This window comes from Accipiter gentilis, chromosome 9 (genome assembly GCF_929443795.1).
Source record: "Accipiter gentilis chromosome 9, bAccGen1.1, whole genome shotgun sequence".
NCBI lineage: Eukaryota > Metazoa > Chordata > Aves > Accipitriformes > Accipitridae > Astur > Astur gentilis.
The window spans coordinates 23,711,277-23,733,224 of record NC_064888.1 but is presented as its reverse complement, the minus strand read 5'-3'; the positions used below and the strand labels follow the sequence as shown (position 1 = coordinate 23,733,224).

Below are 21,948 nucleotides of genomic sequence, written 5' to 3'. Positions count from 1 at the left end.
TAGACCCCAAAGGTTATTCCTGTAGCTGGGAAACCCTAATCCCATTTATCTACCTTATATTTTGGTGAAAATGACCCTAGCTCTCCTCTGAAACCAATTTTGTTCTGAGGGAACTCCACAGACTACAGACCTTTTCAAGATGGATTTTAATATGCTTATGTAGTCTTAATCCAAAGCACATTCCCTCAACACCAGCTTAACTGGTGTCATTCAGGTTTCTGTATTACTTTTGGACTATAAACACACCAGGGAGAGAATGTGACAGTAAAAAGTAATCTTTTTGAGTGTATGATCTCCTGTGAGGATAGCTCTCAGGTATCACAAGCTTTCACTTCAATCTATCAGAAGTTTGAGAACAAAGATCTGAAAAATACAGTATAACAAGAGTTAAAGAGCAGCTTCACATTGACCAGCAATGTTTAGATCTGCCTTGAGAAATGATGGCATTAACGTAATGTAATTAACTGATTATTACTAGCAATGATGAAAGACACTAACAATCCAAAGCTGAAGTTCTGTTTGGATTAGTAGCAAAGACCATGGATCAATTTTAAACAACAGCAAGAAAATCCTAGTCTATGCTATTTGGTCTTATTGGGCATGCAAAACTAGTCTGGAAAGCCTCTAAGACATTCATAGGGGATTTCCTCTGCTTTTTGGTTGCAGTCAGAAGTATAAATAATGACAGAGCAGGACCCAAGTCCAAATGGAAACCCCAAACCCTTACCTGTCTCCACCAGGGAAATGCCCACCCCCTCCAACATGCAGACCCCAGCTTTGTACATCAGCCACACTTCTTTTGCACAGAAGACCACAGAACCTGGACTTAAAGGAAAACTTCATCAAAGTTCATTAGACTCCTAAATAAAAATCACCAGAGCAATCAGTATCATGGGTCAGAACTGTAATCCTGCAGCCAAATGCCATCTGTAATCCATAACCTGGTATCCTAAAGAAACCAAAGCCTACATGATCACACTATTAACTAGTCTGCACTCTTTTGAATCTATGGGCCGATTTTAATGAGATAATAGTCTTGAAGATATTAAGGTTGTACAAGTAATGTGAAATTGACTGGGGGGAAGGGAGAGATCTGTACGAACTTCCTCACTGAAGGAGAGCTGTAAGAACAAAAAAGGTGAATACTGGTTTTGAGCTGCCATGTGCCCAGTGACATTCCACATCGCAGTCAGTAATTGGGGCTCCTGGTCAGACCACAGGAGAAGAAGTCCAGTACTAAGGTTGTTGTGGAGAGGGGAGCCATTTGGGATGGAACAGAGAATTCATTATCTTCACAGCTCAAAGTACAGTTTCTTGTTTGATTTTTGTTGCTGTTTTCACTCTTTTGTTTTTAAACAGGGAGGAGTGAAAACACTAGACCCAAACATGTCCTGAACTCAGCCATCTTAACCTCTGGAGGGCATTAAGTTTTACAAGCACTGACCCCATGTTGAGTGGCTGGAGCCAAGACACAGTGGTTAGTCTTGTAACCACACAGGGTTATGAAATGAAACTTTATTGCATGCATGATTTAGCCCTACAGACTTCAGGCATTAGCTTGCTTCATGCTCAGCAGTCTTTCTTCCCTGCTATTCCTGTGCTTGGCTAGGAACTGGCTTTCCTCCTCCTCTCCCTCTCTCTTCCTCCTTCACCCCTCTAAGGTTTGGCTGAAAGCAGAGATTAAGCCACTGTCAAGAAGGAACTGGCAAGCAGGACTGATCATCCCAGCTGCCTCAGCCTCCCACATTTGGGAAGGGGCAAAGCTGGTGGCTTGTGTGGGGGAGGGAAGCCAAGGCTCTCGTCTCAGCCTATAGAGAACAAGTGGTTCAAACATTCAAAATGGAAAAGAGGAGGAGAGGCTGAGAGTAACTACCAGGTGTTGTTACTTCCAACATCACCTCAAATGGATGGTCAGGGCTGAAGCTTGCAGGCCTACAAGCAAGGCTAGGAGGCCATCATACAATCCCAGAGTCTCCTAGAGGATAGACTACTCTTTTTTTTCCAGTGCTTCGGAGAAGAGTTTCTGAGGGTAACTTGAGGGAAGGGAGCTAGGGAGGGCCAGGTCTGGTGTCAAGAGACAGAGAGAAGCAGTGAAGGAGGAGAATGCTGTTTCAGCTGGGGGTTTACACTATACTGACCCTTCCCCCCAGGTCCTCTGCACCAGATCTGGTAGCTGTCTCCAAGTGTAGTACACTGAAAGATAGAATGGATAACAACTAATGTGTTTCTTGCATGAAGGACTTGCAAAATAGACCAACACATGTACCCAAGCAGTGCAGAACAAGTAGCAGGCTTGGGGGGGGGGGGGGGGGGGGGGGGAGGGAAAGAAAAAAAAAGAGAGAAAATCAGATGGAGAATAGTTTTTAGGATTTTCCTGCAATAATATCATTTAATAGGGCAGGTCAGCTGTTTAAAGAGTGTTTTCTCATTCACTGAATGATGGAATTTCTTAAACGCCTCTAGTGAAACCTAGGGATTTGTCAGGAGTGCTTGGAAAGGGAATGACATGTTCCAGGTAAATGGCAGCAGAAGAAAAAGCAATATAAAATATTGTCAGACCACCTGTCATACCCCTGCTCACAAAAAGCTACTCTGCATCTTTCATAGCTGCTCAGGCTATTGCTAACTATAACACAGAAACCTCTTAGTGCTCTTCCTAGCTAAAGTGTCGGATTCAGACCAATTTAGTTGTTGCAAGAAGGGAAACTGTACCTTTTCTGTCCAGTCCTTAAATACTACTTTTTCACCTGATTTTTAGTATGATCTATGAAAACATCATCGGGGCAGGGCGGGGGGTTGACACTTATGACTTCATCTTTCCACACTGTCTGGTCAGCTGTATTGCTTCTCTCTGCTTCAAACGTAACCCAAAGTGGAGCAGGAAACCTGAGACAAGGGACAAAGGCAGGCCCACCTGCAGACTAAACGCACTGACAATATACACTGTGGGGATCTGAGGCAGACACCACCACCACCCTGGGCCCCCCAAAAGAGTATTGATTCTAATTCTAAATCCAGATTAAAGATCCTAAAAGACGTCTGAAAAAGGATGTATCCTTAAATGCCATAGCAACCGTTTTACTGTTAAAAGCTTTTTTACTGGAAACGAAGGACCACCTTAGCTAGCATCGGGTTAATGCACTGTGAGTGTAGAGGACTTGCTACACATAGGAGGGAAGGCAACTCTTTTCAGAGTGGTGATAAAGCCTCCAGTTTCCCCAATGGTAACACTTGGGCTTTTCAAGGAAATTTTCTTCCAAACACATTTTGTATTTTATATTATGATAGGTTACACTTTTTACTGCAAAGGGATTTACTTATGTTATGGTTAGATCCAGGATGTAACAAAACGAGCAATACAAATTGCCTGAAGCATTTGGGTACTTAAATTATACCGCTTGTGCTTTATCAAATAAGGTAACAGTGTTCAAACACATCACAGTTGCTGTCTTGTCTAACATGTTCCAGTTAATGTGTCTGCAGTTATGCCCAAATTCAAAATAGTATCTTTATGCTAAAGTGGCAGGCAAATTTCTTACAACCTTGCATATCAAGTGGATGCAGAAATAGCATTTAGGTCCCTTTTTTGTTCACAAAGAAAGAGGAGGTCACTGTGTAAGACACAAATTTCCACAGGGAATGGGAAAGGGTCATTCAGCTTCTTCAAAATCTGACTTGCTCTTGAAGCAGAAAAAACCTGGGACAGTTCAGTACATAGCCTTTGTCAGCAACCAAGCATAGCACTATTCAAAGCAAAAGACTTTATCAGATTACGGCTGGGTCTGTAGTATCTGCTGCTATTAACTCATATTCAGATTTTGTTATTTGCTAGCGAGATTGCAGGTGTGAATTTGTGTAGGCCATTGGGAAGTTGCAAATGCATTTTTCTTGCAACACAAATTTATACAGATAGGCATACTGGAGTTGTAGAAAAAACAGTTGAGTCACAGGCTACAGTTCCTTATGTCTAATGATGGCAGTTAAAAGTTTAGCTACATATCTGGCTTCTCCTCTGGGGACAGAATACATTTCTTCAGAAAAGGAGCCTCATCTGATGGAGACGGAGTCCTTACAGTCTTGTCTTCATGGACTCATGGGTCAACTACAGCAACTTTGTAGTGTTTTCAGAATGCCCAGCTGAAATTTGAACTGTTGCAGTTTGCCCCTTTAGATGTAGTGAATACAAGTCATCAAATAGGATTTATAAAAAGGCTACTGTTAAATCTTGGTAGTAAAAGCAAGAGAAATCCATGTCCTGATGTTGCCAAGAAGTGTCTCCTACTCCAGCCTTGCAACATCTTCCAACTAGGCTAAGGTGAACCTTTTCCCTTCCCCCATTTTCTCAAAGGTATCTGTACTTTTCCTGGGTTTGTGTGGTCAATGTTAGTCTAAAACCAAGTTAGTGATCTTTATTATAGTACTGAATACACCAGAAAACAGTTTATTTGAGGAAAAAAAGACATCAGAAAGATGGTTCTCCCACTGCCTTCCTATCAGAAAACTCAAAATAGTGAGTAGTCCTCTCAGAACAATACGCAGCTTCTCCAAACCATCATTTACACTTGGGTAATCCCTCAAGCCCACTATGCAAGGTACTGCACATCTCTTAGGATGAACAATACATTTTCCAAAAGGTTTACAGTCCAAGAGAAGAGAATACATGTAGGAGGACAGTCCAACTATAATCCTACTGGCACGGATAACGCAAACCAAGCAGAGATGATCACAACAATCTGTCTGGTTGGGAACTTTATGCGTCAGAGTTTCCCATAGAACAGAATCTGAGGTCTATTAAATATTAGTTGCATGTGGCATTTTCTAATAGCAAAAATATTGCAAGATACAGGAATGCAAGATTTAGGTTTTTTTCCCTAAAATGAATAAAGGCCTTTTTTCTCAGGGAAGGTATTCTAAAATACTTGCCAAAAATCTACACATGTGATGCTTTCATGTATCAAATGAGCAGATTTGTTAAAACATTCAGGATGAACTTCCCATCACAACTGAATAAAAGATTTCATTACTCCTGAAAGCAGCTCCATATCCATTGAGCTAGTCCCATGCCTCACATCACTACAGGGCACTCCTTAATGAATTCTCTTTCCAGTAAAATACTTGTTCTTTAATGATTTGCCATTTGACCCTCTCTTGGAGGTTCAGACCTTATTGGCAATCTCGAGGACAGACTCCTATTGCATTGCAATGATTGCTAGCAGAAGAAAAATCATGGATTAACATAAGTAACATAATCTAATCTGATCAAAAAATGTCAGCATGCATAAACAATCTGGCTGAGGAGAGAAGAAAGGTTTTTGAACAGTGATCCAGCAGTCAGAGCATTCGGATTCTAGTGCTAGGCTGTACAGCTGTTATGATACTGACATTCATCCATTTGCCCAGAGCCTCTATAGTCTGCTTCTCCTTTTGAAACAGGGCAGACAGTTCTGTGCAAACTCTGCTGCTATTTTCCCTCTTAACTGAGTTAGAACACAGTCATTCAGTCAGCCCTTTTTCTAGGCTATAAATGTGAGCTGGTACAACTTGTGATCATATAGTCTTTCTTCTCAGGAAAAAACACCCATCCATAGGCAGGGGAATTATGCCAGCTGAGAATTTAAGCTATTCTGCACTCAATAGTCACTGGCCATTGATACAGCAGTGACGGAGCAGTTTACATTAGTCAAGATGTTCAGCCTAGTTTGTTCCTACATCTAAGCTAAGGGCACCTCGGGTAAGTAGAGACATTCTGCTTTTCAGCTTAGATAAGCAATTTCTGAAGCATTTGGACACGCTTCAGGAAGTCCATGCACACATGAATGTTTTTTTTGCAGATAGGCAGGTATCATATCCATGTATCTTTAAAAGGTATGGCATGGAAGCCAACTTTTGAAGGAAATGCGAAGAAAAAGAACTCATGAGCAGTGCTCTCACTTGGGGTGAGCTGTGCGATTTGAGTGCTGTTGTAGGAATTGCAGGGCAATTCAACCTGCCAAAGGACTTCTATGAGAGCTTTGGAAGGAACTCAAGTTGGGCAAAATCAGGGGCCTACAGAGTCAGTCCTGAAGCTGGGGAAATGCTGTTGTGTTGGCAGAGATTACTTCAGTGCCAAGCATTGCTAGAACGACTTCCCTGTTTTTTAAAAAAGCTGTGCCTAATGTGGCTGCCTCCAAGTCAATTCCCAGGAAGCCTTCAGAGCTGTCACAGCTACTCCTCTTCCAATTATTTTTTTCCTTAACCTCTTAGTCTTAGAAATTGACTACAGTGTTAAAAATCCTTCTTAATATATAACTAAAAGGGAGAACAAATTCCTATTCACTTGAGCAAAAGTTGTTCATCTCCTCTCTCAGAAGTAGCCTGTTTTGGGACAGAAACAGAAACTGCAACCCTAGAGGTACAAGTTCTAGGTAACTAAGATCACAGAGTTGGAATAAAACTAGCTACATACAGCATTAATGTTAGCTTTTTCCCTGGGATACTCAGACCACCTCCACAAAGCCATTACAGAACTTACAAGCACATGGCCACCCTATTCTAAGGCCTAGGCTCTTCTCTTCCAAAGTGTATTTCTATTTTCCTGCTGTTCTTCACTGCATTTAACTTTTGATTGATTGAAGAGCCACACATTGCATCTTCCCAGCATAAGGTGACAAGAGGGAGGCAGTCTCAAGCCATATGGCACTCATGGGGGGTGCCAAGCCAGATGAGATTTGCTGGAAGACATTTTTATAATGGTGCTTCATAACTGAAGTGTTTCGTTGAAAGGTAATTATCCCGTGAAATAAAGCAAGATCTTGGTGCACTGAAGTCTAAGGCAGAGCTACATTTACTTCAAGATGTCCCAACTTTTTATGCCACGTTTTCAGTTCTTGTCATGTCTTCTTTGTTTTTTTCCCAGTGATTTCATCAAAGTCTTCTGATGATCCCACTTTCAAGAAAAACCATGAATCTTGGAAGTTTTTTGAAGGTAAAGATGCATCTAACTGCTACTGGTTCTATACAAGATGTTAGTTTAGTCCAATGCTACAGGACAACTAACGTGTCCCAGTCAGGACCAATTTTGCTGGTTCCTGTGCAAACTCAGGCCTTGCTTGAGAAACCATCCCACAGAGTACAAGCTGTGTTGGAGAAAAGGCTTCAGCTTCAGTTTCTTATATATTTGTTATTCTCAATGTGAATATAACCCATGCAAATACAGACCATTATCCAGGAAGGTGCTGAGCTTGTCTGAAGAGGTACCAAGCACTCTATGTTCCCACTAGCCTTAGAAACCACTCACTGAACATGCTCTGCACTGCAAGAGCAGCTTAAAGGTCCCTTGAGTTTCAAGGCAAGCAGTATTTTCTGTGTAGATTAGTGGACAACTCTTCCAGGGGACTGAAATCCAGAATTTGCATGCAGTTGGGATTCCCTCCTCCTCCTCCCACCCTAATCTGGAGCACCAGTGAAGCACCAGCATGGCATTTCCAGCTGCTGTGCTGCCTGCCAGGCAGGAATGCTTGCTTGCAGGATGGCCTTGCTTCTGTGAAGAGCCTTGCTGTTTAAACCACAATTTACAAACTATATTGTTGTACAGCATAAGGGGAATGAAGCACAGAACTGCAGGTCAGGGGTCTAGTTCCAGCAATGCTATCTTCTACCAGAACACTTGACCTGTGAGGCTTAGTTTCCTTTCTGTGAAGCAGGAAAGAAGCCAATATACCTCCCTAAGGACATTTCAAGGCCTTAATGGCTAGAGCATCCTTAAAGTACTCTATTTAGAGTTCTAGTAAAAGCAGAAGTAAGTCATTAAAGATTTCTTCTCATTCTGAAGAAAATACTCCATCTTGATCTGCCATGGTACAACTCCTGTTAGCTCCACTGGGATTGTGTTATGGCACCTGAATGAAAGCCATAAAGGGAGACCGAGGCCGTAGACCGAAAAGAAAAAAAATATACAAAAACTTCAAGACAGTGCTGCCACCAGAAGAAGAAATTGCAGAATTTCTTCCTTTTCCCCCACCCAGTCAGCACTTTTCTTGTTTTTGGTTTGGTTTTTTTTTTTTTTTGGGGGGGGGAGGGGGAAGTACAGCTGCTTGAACTGGGAAATAATACAAATGAAGTCCTTGTGTTTTTCAGTTGCTGCATTAAAAAAAAAAAAAAAAAAAAAAAAAAAGAAGGAAAGAGAAGAAAAAAACCCCAAACCAACCCTTTCTTCCCTGCCAAAAGTAAGCCCTCTTAGGTGTAGTTACACCTCTTTGCATTTATGGAGACTTCAGCCAAATTTTAAGCTGAGCAGGATACTATATGAAAGTTCAAGAGCATTAAATTACTTTTGAACTGTTACCCTAAATCTTTCGGGGCAGGGTCTATTCAGATCTTGTAACTTTTTTCTATCTTGTAAGCACGAAGCATACATCTGCAACACTGACTGTCGTCTATGCTTGGCTTTCAGATCTGTACGTGTATGCAGTGTTTGTGTGTTCAATAGGAATCATCAGCGTCCTCCTTTTTACACTTGTCATTCTCTGTCAGTCAATTCTGAACAAGAGGAGATCCACAGGTGAGTGAAATGTCATTCTTGCTGACTGCAAAGCCTTTACCAAAGAGGGAGCGAGGGGAGAAGGAGAATGCAGAAAAAGCCGGAAAGAGAAATATCTCCTTGCCTTGATTTTAATAAAAACAAAAAAAAAATATTGGTAGGAAAAAACATTTCTGCCAGCAAAACTAGAACAAGGACATTTTGCTCCCTTTGAATAGCTATTTCACTTTAAATTTGCCTTGGAGTTTTCAGAATCTTTCAGCTTTGCATAGTTATAAATTGAAGGGGTTTGGAACTTCTTTCAAAGAAGACCAAGTGCTGTATCATTAAATTGCATTCTGATCAGATCTAGCTAACAATTTGCATGAGTGACATTTCCGCAGACATTTAGAGGGCTTTCAAAGCAGTCTTTTTCTGTTCTGTTTTCTTCTCCCTTCCTGACTAGCTGTCAATATTCTTGAGAATATGGGGGTTGTTATTAGCACGCTCTCATTTGTAGCATTCTTTGAAACTAATGCATCATTTCATCATTCAGATCTGCCTTTTTATAATACTCTTTCATGATCAAGGATTACTGTTTCATTCTTCTCTTCCTCAGGAAGGGTTTCTCAAAGAGGCTACATCTGCATGAAAGCAGCCCTGTTGTAATCAGAAGTGCTATTTCAGATCTGTGGAGTAGGCAGTGCAGGCTCTACTTTCATTTCAGTTTAAGAGAGGTTTATTTGGAGACCTCACACAAGCTGTGAGGATGAGATACCAGCATGCTTAGCAGCCACCATGTTAGAGGAGAGCATAAGGACCACCTCTGAACAGAAGCTTCCAGAAAGGGTTTTGTCAGTGATTTGTCTTGTTAATGACAGGAAAGAATTGTGATCTTGTTGCTTCTTCAGCATTACACACATAACATGAAGGAATTAGTGACTCAGATACATGAGGGAGAAGACATGTAAGCCAAAAATAGATGTATACAGGAGTCCTTGCCTGACCACAAACACATTTCAGGCTGTGGCTCCATGTTCCCGGTAGTGCGCTCAATAGAGTAACTCTGATTCTAACTGAACCCAACAACTCTACTTGCCAAGAGGAAGGAACAAGTTCAGTGTTATTCTTCCTACCCTGTTAAGTGATGACAAAGGTTTTTTGCCAAGGGAGTACCCACACTTAAGTATGTTGGTCATGATGAGTCACCCTGAAGCCACAAGCACTAGACACACTGATGTATCCTGGTTTTTCTTGAGCAGACATTGGGCTAGTTTTTGCTTCTGTTTTTGTTGATTTACCCCGCTGTAAGCATACAAGCAGCTTGGGGAAAAGGTCTCTTTACATTGAACCAACACCAGTAAAATATAGAAATAATACAGAATACAGTATAGAGTAAGCATATACAACAGAGAAAAAGTAATTTCTTCTGAGCTGCTAAATCCTTTCTTCACTACCTTAATATCTGAATAATTGCAGGCTTCACCAAATTTATTTAGATTTTGAACATTACCCAGTAAACACCGGCAGCATTAAACTTATGGATTCAATGGAAATACAACTGAATAAATCTTAGCAGACAGGCACTTAGTATACAATGATAAGACTTTCAGGCAAGTCTTTCAACTAGGACCACCTGATCAGACTATTTTCCAGAGCCATGTTAATTGGCTTAGCATCCAGTCAAGCATCAGGGAATTAAAATTTCTGAAGCAGCGGTGGAAGAAGCGTCACTGACAGGCACAGTCTCCACCAGCCCCGTATTGCTTTTTCTCCCCACAGCCTCTGGGCCATGGCAGCAAGCTCAGCCCTGAACCTCTGCCCCAGGGAGCAGCAGCTCATATGGGCATGGGGCACAAAGAGCCCCCTCCTCCCACAGCGCTCCTCTACCCCCTCCAGAGGCACCTTCCAGGGGTTAGGGTCTGACCACAAGATACCACCCAGCCTGTCAGCCAGCAGCAGTGCTCTCTCATTCAGACTGTTAGAATAAGGCATCGCACCTCAAAAAGTGTTATCTTACCTCCTCTCCACCCTCAGCACTCTGTACCTCCATCCTGGGCTGGACTAGGCAGATACTAGCATTTGTGCGAAAACAGCCTGCAGTGAAATCATGAAGTCCATCCTTCCTTGAGAAAAGGAGGAAAGAGAGGGACAGCAAATCAAACCTCCCTCTGCATCACCCCCAGCCTCCAGGCAGACACCAGGCACAGGCTTCTTCCACCTTCAGTGAGGTGGTTGCCACATCATCTCCCTCAGAGCCCTCCAAGAGAAGCCTGGCTCTGCTCTTCCCCCTGAGACCAGGTCAGGGTCCCAGGCCTACTGTTCTCCTGTACATCTAAAAAAGGCCAGACAGATAGATGGAAGCGCTGCCTTGGCTGGCATAGACACAGCCCCTGTGTTAGCCCCAGTTCCTAGCGCTCTCAGCTCCCATTTCCTTAGGACTAAAATGTACCCCCCCAGGAGCTGTGTAGCTTCCTTAGAATGGGAGAGTTTAAGTAATTCCCTGTAGAGAGGGGCATAATCATGTAAGTTCACTGTTGTCTGGTTTTCACGGCCTTTTAAAGAGCGGAGAACATGAAGGGAGGGAGGTGTCTATGTTGTATTGAACTTCACATCATGGCCCAGGGATGCACCCTCTTTCCCTTCTGAGAAATAAGTTGGCAGTAGGTCGACCAGAACAGCCAGAGCCTCTCCTCCTGCCTGCACGTCTCCACCCTCAGCACAGCTTGGGCAGAGCACAGAAGCCACTAAGCCACAAAAGAGCATCTTAATAACGCTGGCTCCTAAAAGACTGCAGGGGAGGGGAGCCGCCCTTGCTCAGGACTACTGGTTCAAAGGAATATGAAGCAGAAGGATTTATACAGCTCACACATACAGCTGTCAGAGACAGGATAGTGGCTGGACTGGACCTCTGATCCCATCCCATGAGGGAATCGCTTTATGCCTGAGGCCACAATCTATCTTACGTTAGGAACAGCAGTGGCTCCTGTGGGTGAATGCTTTATTTCAGGCTTCTGGAAATAAATAGAGGCACCACAAGGGAAATAAAAGTCTTCAAAGTAAAATTACTGGCCTGCTGTGCTTTTCCTTAGCAAGCTGACTTTTGGCTGGGCTGACTGCTGGAACGTGTGTTGCCCAGCACTTCCACAGCAGATTTTTGGTGGTGTTTGATACATTCCCCTCCCCCAAGCCCAGCTATGTCTTTGAGTCAGGCTACATTTTAATGCACAATATAATGTACTGTGATGATTAGCAGCTCTCCCAGTGTAACAATCTGGCAACTCCAAAGTCTCAGCAATGCAGGTCTAGCTGCATTGACCATTTGTAACTCATAAACTGTGTTGGTGTGAAGCCACATTTTCTTTCTGTTTTGTTTTTTTTTTTTTGTTTCTTTAACAGTGAAGCATTACCTGGTGAAATGCCCCCAGAACAGGTAGGAGATTACACTTCTCTTGACTATAACCCAAGGCACCAGTTCTGGTTTTGTTTGTTATGTATGCTGAAGAAGATGAGTAATGTTTTCCAAAATGCCTACAGGAGGTTTAAATGTCCCAGGTCCATGACTCATGAACATGCCTGCAAGCCAATATCTGCTGTGCATAATAAGGGAGATCTACCTGGGCTATGTAGCTGCAGGTCCTGCAGGTGCTTCAGTGACAGGCCTCTCCTTGAGAGTCCGAATTGCTTTCTGGAGAAGCCTGCTTTCAACCTGTGTGGCTTTCTAGGGTTTCCCAGTACCTCACCAGATGGTAATGACTTAGACCATCCAGGTACGTAAAACAAAACACAATGTTACCCAGTAATTCCCGCCTGCAGGAACAGGGAGTGGGGCTCAAAAGCAGATTTTCAAGGCCCACGGTCTATTCCCAGCTGATGACTCCAAGTGATGGGAAAAATCCTACTTCTGCTGCAGTCATTAATCACTGTCCCTTTAAATACCACAGACTGCCAAAAGTTTTTGATTGTGTGGTGCTATAAAACTGATTTCCATCATATGATTTTCCTGAGATATAAATTGTGCTGGAACTGCAGTAAAAAAAAAAGATGATAGAAGTATTTTACAAACAGAAAAGATTAAAGAGAGATGCCTCATAACAACATAGAACAGCTGTTTCCCAGTTTTCAATGACATAAAACATATGTTTCTAGCCTTGTAATTTGAATCCGGTATCAAAGATACTATTTCTCATAGTATCTTTTTAGATACTATGAGACTCAAAGCCAAGTATAGCATACCCTAGATCCTCAAATAGTGTCATTTTTAGTGCATTCTCATGGGATTCTCACTGTGTTCAATCTAACCGACACTCGGATGTAACTGAAGTTGCAACAAAGCAACAGAGAGTTCAGGAGGGGCCAGTACAAACTGGAACTTCCATTATTCATGGAAAGATCTTTGTTCTGTGACCCTGACCAGCCATTGCACCACACCAAAAATTTATAGACACAGCTCAGCAGTTTTCATTTTTCCCTGGATGCTTTCTCTTCCCCCTTCTTTATTAGCTGCTGGGACAAAATTGGAATTACAGAAACAAGAAAAGAAGAGGGAGGAGGAGGAAATCAAAGTAGATTGGTAGAGAACACAAGAAGAGAAAAATGAGACCAGACTGAAAAGATGACTGAAAAAATGGAACATGGCAGTCAGATAAAAAGACTCGTACTACAGAATCTGCCTCTTTGGGAATAGATGATGTGGTAGTGATATTACTGCAAACACTAAAGTTTGGAGGCTGAATAACAGAGGGAAAACAAGCCAGCATGATTTCTTCACTGTAAAATGCAATCTCTAGAAGCGAAAGAAATGCGTGACTCTGTACAGATAAAAATATGGTTTAATATATTTCAGTGTGACAAGATATGCTAATGAAAGCCCCAATCCCACAAATGCATGTCTAAAGCACATTGACTTCAGGGCTTTAAAATCAAATAGCTATAAAAGTGTTACCAGTATCATCATTTTTGTTATGCTTCACACTTGGTACCATTTATTTTCCACCCTCTGCTCAAAACACAAACTGTTAATTCATTTGAACTCATTTCTCTTCACCTGCGCATTCCTTGTCTTGGAACTTAATTCAACACATTTAGACCCAAACCCAGTGGCTAAATATCCATTAGGCCAAACTGATGAACTAATTTGCATGAGATTCCTACCAGTCAAATGACTATGCTGTGCAAAATTCAGCCTTGATTAGAAAGGCTCAGCTCCAACTCCCTCAGTGATATTTCAAACTCAGAGCAGAATCCAGTTTCAAAATTACATTAATAGTTCGGTGTCTAAGAAGTGTCTGCACTCCCACTGCAGTAATACCTAAGCATCTTAAAGTATTTTATGTCTTGACATCATAATGATGTTTTTACTTAATTGGAATCTGAAGCACAAAGGCCTAAGTGATTTGCCCCCGGTCTCACAAAATGGCCTTGGTAGAAAAGAAAATTAAATCCAGATTTCCTGAGTACAACAAAGTAAATGTTTAGGTTTTGGTTTACTACTTGACCAATAACAAATTAAGGAAAAAAAAGAGTTAACCAAACCCCGTTTCTTTCCCACATTTAAAAAATAAATACCTAAATAAAAAGTACAGTTATTTTGGGTTTTCCAAGCCACCTAATTCCATTTTATGAGATTTTCTTTTCTTTAAATATGCTCCTTCTTATTATCTTCCTTGTTATTAAATCATTTTGTCAGTTTTCAGATCCAGAAAACCCTAGGAGATGTAGCTTTGAAAATCGGAATTATTTTTTTCTGTCTTTTGTATTTGTTTTGGCCTGAATGCTCCAGTCCTTAAGTGACTGCTCTTCTGGAGACAAATAATTTGAGGTGAAAAAATTGTTCACCTCAGAAAGCTGTCCATCTCGACACCTTGGTTCCACAGTACCAATCTAACATCATAGGAGCAAATTCTGCCACACTGAACCAGAACCAAGCACCCAGTCCATCACTGACACCTTTTCACACAGCTCCCCTATTTGGAAAATACCAAAGCAGCTCCCAGTTCACTCAAGTGAATTTTTTGTCATCCCACTGCTGATCTTTGACAGTGGGAAATAACTGACTTAGATGACAACAGGAGAAGTCCCACATCCTTGACTCTAGTAAGGATAGTAAAGACAAAATTGTAGTAGTTTTCCAGCTCTTGGGACAGCCATGACCTCCAGGGAAACTGCTGTCCTAGTGCCATGATTGTTAGACACCTTCCACAGGTTTTTTTTCCCCAAACTCCTGTATTTTTCTTACTCTCTAAAATCTCATTAGATTCTTCAAGAAATGCACAATCTGACACTGTTGAAATAGAAGCCAGGAGGCTGGAGGAGGAGCTGGAGATAAAAAACTAACTTTCCTTTTAGACATAGAACACGACAAGCTCACAAAGAGGCAGTGTTTTGGAGCCAAGGAGTCTTTTCTGAGCCTCCTTGTTTGGTTTGAGGAGCTCAGTTCTAAGACAGCAAGTACAGTTATTGTATCTCCCAGAATTAGTTAACCCTGTATGGCCCTGGCATTTAAAAGAAAAGTGTAAGCCACAAATACATTTCTCTGTAGCTTCACTTTTTCAGGAGCAAAGCAAGAATAACAACTAAGGCAATGAATTGACACTAAGCCTTTTCATGTATTGTGCTTAAAGTAGCTATATCAGAATAATAGCATCTTTAAGCTACACATCTGCCTTAATGACCTTGGATTATTAAAACCAAAAACATTTTAAAAAAATCATTCTCATCCCCTTTTTGCTATTCTTTGTTCTTTGCAGTGTGCTGTGTTTGGGCAATGGAGCCAGGCAGGACAGTTTCATTTCCTGCTGGTTTTAAACCATTTCATGTTTTGATTTTAATATAGAAACAAATGGTTGTTGTGGGATAGGTTCACAATAGTGCAGGCAGACTTTGCAATTATTTTAATGCAACCCTCACTTTACATAATTGATGTGATTTATTTATAAATCATGAAAATATTTTACCTTTTAAACACTTTAAAAAAGTTTGGCCGCAAACCTATGTTTTGGACTGAGTACATGGAACAAAACTCAGGAAAATCAGCAAACCAGAGTCTTTTTGTAATCTACTCAAGCGTAAATCCAGGGTGATTTTACCAATGGTAGTGACATTCATTTGGATTTACAGCTGTGTAAAATGATAATGTCTGTTATTTTGTTATTCTTGTGTGAGCAATAGCTGAGACACCTTAACTTTCATTAAGGCTTTGGCCCAGTTTGAATATTTTATTCTATTAATATAAAGAGAATATTTCATTATGCAAAAGAACCTGGAGAGGAACAGGAACTTGGGACAAATGATTTAAAATTCAGTGAAACCAGTGTTGTCAGTGTAATGACTGTGGAGACCCAGGTGGGATCCCATTGCGTGGTGTAACTCACCAGCACAGAACAGAAAGGCCCCCACAACCATACTTGCGTTAATCTTTCCCAGGGTGAGCCCATGGTCAGATGCATCTGAACAACAGCTGCTTACCAAGTCACCTCCACCACTGTAGTCATCATAACTAACTGCTATAACACTCTCCTCCCACCCCAGCTGTAAGTTAAGATTTCTTTCATTACCGGTTAAGCCAATGCAATTTCATTTCACGTTAGTTGCAAGCTAGGAGCACTCGCACAGTCACTTACCATAGCTCAGCTGACACACGGTGACAATCGCTGCAACATGACTGCGTATCCAAAGCCCTCGTTTAACATCTTTGTTGGTGACATGGAGAGTGGAATTGAGTGCACTCTCAGCAAGTTTGCTGACAACACCAAGCTGTGTGGTGCGGTTGACACGCTGGAGGCGAGGGATGCCATCTGGAGGGACCTTGACAGGCTTGAGAGGTGGGCCCATGGGAACCTCATGAAGTTCAACGAGGCCAAGTGCAAGGTCCTGCACATGGGTCAGGGCAATCCCAAGTGCACATACAGCCTGGGCAGAGAATGGGTTGAGAGCAGCCCAGAGGAGAAGGACTTGGGGTTATTAATGGATTAAAAACTGAATATGAGCCAGCAATGTGCGCTCACAGCCCAGAAAGACAATCGCATTCTGGGCAGTGTCAAAAGAAGTGTGACCAGCAGGTCGAGGGAGGTGCTTCTCCCCCTCCATTCCACTCTGGTGAGACCCCACCTGGAGTACTGTGTTCGGCTCTGGGACCCCCAACATCAGAAGGACACGCACCTGTTGGAGCAAGTCCAGAGGAGGGCCATGAAGATGATCAAGGGGCTGGAGCACCTTTCCTGTGAAAACAGGCTGGGAGAGTTGGGGTTGTTCAGCCCGGAGAAGAGAAGGCTCCAGGGCCAACTTATAGCGGACTTCCAGTATCTAAAGGGGGCCTACAAGAAAGCTGGAGAGGGACTTTTTAGTAGGGCCTGTAGTGTGATAGGACAAGGGATAATGGCTTTAAACTGAAAGAGGGTAGATTTAGATTAGATATTAGGAAGGAATTCTTTACTGTGAGGGTAGTGAGGCACTGGAACAGGTTACCCAGAGAGGTTGTGGATGCCCCATCCCTAGAAGTGTTCAAGGCCAGGTTGGATGGGGCTTTGAGCAACCTGGTCTAGTGGAAGGTGTCCCTGCCCATGGCAGAGGGGTTGGAACTAGATGATCTTTAAGGTCCCTTCCAACCCAAACCATTCTGATTCAAAGCAGGATTTACAACCTCAGACTTTGGGAGATGCTAAGGGTAAACCCCCAGACTTAGACGATGTTAATCCATAATAGTCCAAACACAGAAGCTTTCTTGGATTGGAGTCTGTTTACAATGTAGCCTGTACTCTTCCCTCATACCTGCTAGCGCTTTTTCAGCACAGATATATGGGACAATGCCCAAGTTTAGAGACTGGGGCATGGTTTCTCCGTTTTATATGTACTGAGCACACTGGCCTCTTTTAAGAAGCTAGGTTTTTTGAATGTGGGTTTGTGAGCTGTCTGAAGACATGCTGCACATCCTCCTGACCTGCTGGCCCCTCATCCAGTCTTAGCCCTGAAACCTCATCAAAGATTTTGCTTTGCTGTATGTTTTCTGTGTAAGCTTATGCAAGTCACCTAACCCGTCTGTGCCTCTGGTCCTCCAGGACATACAGGTACAAGCTCATCCTGGGTGCAGCAGTGGGGTCATACATGTCTTTAAGGAATAGAAGCTATGAAATGAGTCTTGTTTAAACTGACACTTTGCCTTTTCTGCACCAGGACAGATCAGACTCCTGAGTTTCTCAGCCAGGCTCTATGGCTGAAAAATTGCAAGACCCAGAGCATTCCAACCCCTGTAAGAGTCTTTTCAGTATATCCCCAGGTCAAAATCCAAGTTGTTGGGCAGGGACTCTCACAAGTAGAAGGTGATGTGTTTGCATGAACTCACTGGGACAAACTGTCTTTCCCTCCATTGCCTTCATTTTTTCCTCACATATGGGTCTCTGCTTTGCAGCTCTGGGGAGACAGTTACCAGTGTGACAAGCATGTCCCCTCTACAGCCCAAGAAGGTAAAGAAAAAGAAAGAAAAAGAGAAACTGGAGCAGCCACCAGCCATCCCAGCAAAAGGTATGAAAACAGAGATGCAGACGTATTTCAAATCCTGAGCACAGCCACGGAGGGACAACAGAGTGTGGGATGTCAGGCCTCCTGCACTCTGCCACTGACTCTGCTTGTGAGGTGACCTGTGCTCACTCCCATCGGTGGGGGAAGAAATGGCCCATGCCTGCTGCTGCGACCAGGCTCTCACCTCCCTGCAGCTTTGGCTATTGCAAAGCTAGTCACCAAGTCCAAGCAAGAGGTCTCGGCTCCCACTAATCAGAGGAGAGAGAGGAGCCTCTGTAGCAATATTCACCCTGCTTAAAGAGAAGATTAAAATTAGGCAGGATGAAATTTCATGTTGAGCATAGACTGAAGGAAGCCAGCACATTGCACTCTTAAAATTGCAGGTGCACTTGAGAAGTCAAGCTAGCTGAGCAGATAAAGATCAACCTCTTGGGGACCTCACTTTTAAAGAGCATTTGTGATTGCCTCTGGGGTCAGGCTCACAAACTCTTGGGCTTATTTTCTGAGCGCTACTGCCAGTGCTGAGCTGCTGGGAGAGAGGAGGGAAAGGACCTGAAAGTTTACTGTGGGTTGAATCACAAGTGATCAGTTCTGAAGGGGTACATTTGCTCTGGCTTCTGCACACAAACAGAATGTTTTGCATATTAGATTCTTTAATCTTATGAATTTTTCTAATTCATAAACCCTATGTTTCATTGTAAAATATGTTACAGGAAATACAGTTAAATTCTGGTATAAATACATGTATTTGCTCCTAATCTGCTATTAATCTGTAATTTATAAATTGCTAATGCATATACTAAAAATGACAGTGAATGATGGTAATATGAAATGATCCTTTAATATTTATTTCTGTAGCTCCAATAGCCAATAATTTTCCTAAGCCCAAGCTTTTGAAACCTCAAAGAAAATTGATCCTGGTAAGTAATTTTCTCTGACATTATTTTCTCCATATTCTCCTCTCCCAATACAATTGCTGTATTGTTACCAGAACTCTAGGTTCAGAAACTATACATTGGTTTAAAAATCATACAAGTCCTTTTTTTTAAGTAATACTTTTTCAAGTGATGAATTATCTTGGCTCTTTTCATTTTGAGCATTAGGTTACACTGGATCATGTTTTCCAGCTTTCTAGCAGTCATTTTGTCTACAAATTTAGCCTGTTCTTAAATGAAACCTGCTATTGATTCTCACATGCTTCTGGCAGCTGGTGCTCTAGAAAAAATACCAGTTACTGACAGAATCACAACTGTACTGGCCACATGGATTTTGAGACTTCAAGTCAGAAATGGGGAGCCTGATTCTGCCCTACAGTGGTGTAAGTCAGGAATAACTGATTTGCAGGAATAAGATGTATGTACATAGATCATATTAAGGGAAAAAAAACCCCTCATATGACAGTTTCAGTTGGATATGAGTTTCTGTTTGAAACAAAAACCCCGCAGATACATACCAGATAAATCAAATAGGTGGAAAGATGTTCCTCTGCTTTAGTAACAAAACAGTACCAAGGGTAATAGAGACAGAGTTTTATACCAGCTAACTTCAGCTAGCTATATAAACAGTGTGGTCTGCTAGGGTCCCTATATAGTCAATAGAGAGCGAGATGAGTTAGAGTGGGAGCCTGATCCTCCTACCAATTCAGACTAGATGCTTTGAATTGCCTTTTGGGGATCTTTTCTCACTTTTCTGGCAATAGAGAGAGCCCAGAGTGACTAACTCCCTAACTTAGGTGAAGGTGGGTGCCTAAAGTTAGACCATGTGAATAACCCAAACACCTCTGTGATGGCTTCACTTTCAGATGAGGGTTAGAATTGGGAACCTTCCCACCAATTGTCAGGAAAGAACCTCTGCCCTTCTAAGCATGGTCAGGGTACAACCCAGGAGACCTGGGCATAACGCGAGGTGACTTCAGAACAGCTCAGCTAAAAATCTTAGGCTTTATTGCTACTTGGGTATGGAGCTCACCTCTCCTCTTCTGGTCCTGCAGGGATTGCACCTTGGCCAGGCTCTGCTCACACAGGTCAGGTTTCAGTAGAGGAAAAGACAGAGTTTTAAAAGTCCATGAAAAAAAACTTACATCCATGTAGGTAATTGTGTCAGGCCAACGCTATGCTAAGAGGACAAAGACACAGATGAAAGCACTTGGCATCAGGGTATGACAGCCACCCTTTGCTGCGTGTACACTGCATTAATCACTGCGCCCAGACACACAGCTACATCAAAAATCAGTTAGTCTTCAGCCCTCCTAGGAAAAGCTCTCGTAGTTAAAGCACTCAGACTCTTCCTGCAGGTCAATAAAGCACATCAACACATGCTGAACTTGAGGTAAATCTGTTTCCAGATGCTTTTTCTTTCTGGAATAAATCCAAGGATATGGGCCACAAATAGCTGTTGGCTTTTCCCTTCCTGCTACACAACCCCAGTCAAGGTTCAAACTCTTTGGAGGTGGGCAGGAATAAAGCCTTTTCAAACAATGGAATCACCTTTGTCTTCCCTAGCGTGACTGAGGAGCCACATGCTACGTGCAGCCAGCAGACTCGGTTTTAATGCCTTGCTGTTGGACTTGAGTCTGGCAGCTGTTTCCATATGTTGCTCTTTTTCCTTTCATTTTTCACCTCAGAGTGCACCTGGAGAGACATCACAGCCTTCAGAAAACACACGATCTATGGACGTGAGTTAGTCAAAAAGTAATCCAACAAATACCATCCAAAGGATTTTCAAGACCCAAACTCACCTAGCAATAAAGTGCAATAAAGGACAAAGTAAACTAAACCCAAGTCAGTCTTTAAGGCACATCCAGAAGTTGGGCAGGACAATCCCCAGAGCTGTTTCCCATTTCTGTTCCTCTTGCCTCCCTTTACAACACAGTTGGTTAAACCTCTATGTTTTAGTATTCTCAGAAAAAAAGAAAAAAAAAAATCCATTTTTTCTGCTTTTAAATGATTTTTTTGTGAGGAAATCAGACTAATTGAAGTAAAAGAAGTTTCAACAAAGATACAAAATTGTAATAATTACAGAGAAAAAGACGTTTCAAATTCATCTAAATGAAACATTTTATTGCTTTTCAGCAAACTTGCCTCCCCATTTTTTTAATTCTCAAAAATTTCTCGGATTTTAAATCTTCAGTCTACTTTGGGGCAAAAAAGTATTATCATCATCCTGCCAAATCTCTGCAGGATAAAATAATTTTTTCTTTCCAACTGTAATTATTGCACAGCTGGTGTTTGCACTAGGTCCTTTTTCATTGATAGAACATAGTTACTAGGTAATCATCACTTCAAAGACAGACTCAAATTGCTGAGTTTCTGGACTTCTTCTGCAGTTTCCCTGTGCAATCCAAGGAAGGTACCACACCGGGGCACCAGGACAATATTCTAGAAAACCTAAGTAAACAAACTAGAGTATCAGGGAACATTACAAAATAATTCCAGTGTTTTGGGAAATTTTTTGTAATAACCTAAATACCAGCAAAATTATTTCCAGAGGACATGTGTTTCTGGTTTCTTGAAAGATGTTTATAATAAGCTAGAGAATTTCTTTTGTTGTTAACGTGCTAGAGTGGGTTGCAGTATAATTTTACAAGAACACAATAACCTGGATAAAATATGGACATAATCTCAATGAAAATTAAAACCCACCACCACCACCAACAAAAACCAATAAAAAAAACCCCAAAACCAGAAACGAGAGAGAAAGCCTAATATCATGTTCAATTGCACAGCCTTGAGTAAAGCCTTTTAAAAACTCTGCTTAAGTCATATTGCTTTTGCTTTAGCCAGAATAACAATTCTATGCTCCCCTTGTTGCAAAAATATTCCCCATCAGTGTCATTCTCTATTAGCATCAATGAGAAATGTGTACAGATCAAAGGAAATAGAGATGCTGAAATGCAAAAAGGGATGGTTTTTATAGCATGCAAGAAGTACAGAGAG

General features: G+C 41.9%; 1 protein-coding gene across 7 annotated transcripts in view; it reads left to right on the top strand.

The window, feature by feature from the left end:
• Positions 1-21,948, top strand: part of VSTM4 (V-set and transmembrane domain containing 4) — a 42,447-nt gene that overhangs the window by 7,709 nt on the left and 12,790 nt on the right. For all 7 annotated transcript variants that reach the window (XR_007507251.1, XM_049810152.1, XM_049810156.1 and 4 more), the window contains exons 3-7: positions 6,896-6,964; positions 8,432-8,539; positions 11,897-11,930; positions 17,904-18,016; positions 18,872-18,933. Coding sequence is in view for 6 of the 7 variants with exons in the window: in XM_049810152.1 (XP_049666109.1) it covers positions 6,896-6,964; positions 8,432-8,539; positions 11,897-11,930; positions 17,904-18,016; positions 18,872-18,933 (386 nt within the window). In the remaining variant the exon portion in view is untranslated. The remainder of the gene's footprint in view (positions 1-6,895; positions 6,965-8,431; positions 8,540-11,896; positions 11,931-17,903; positions 18,017-18,871; positions 18,934-21,948) is intronic.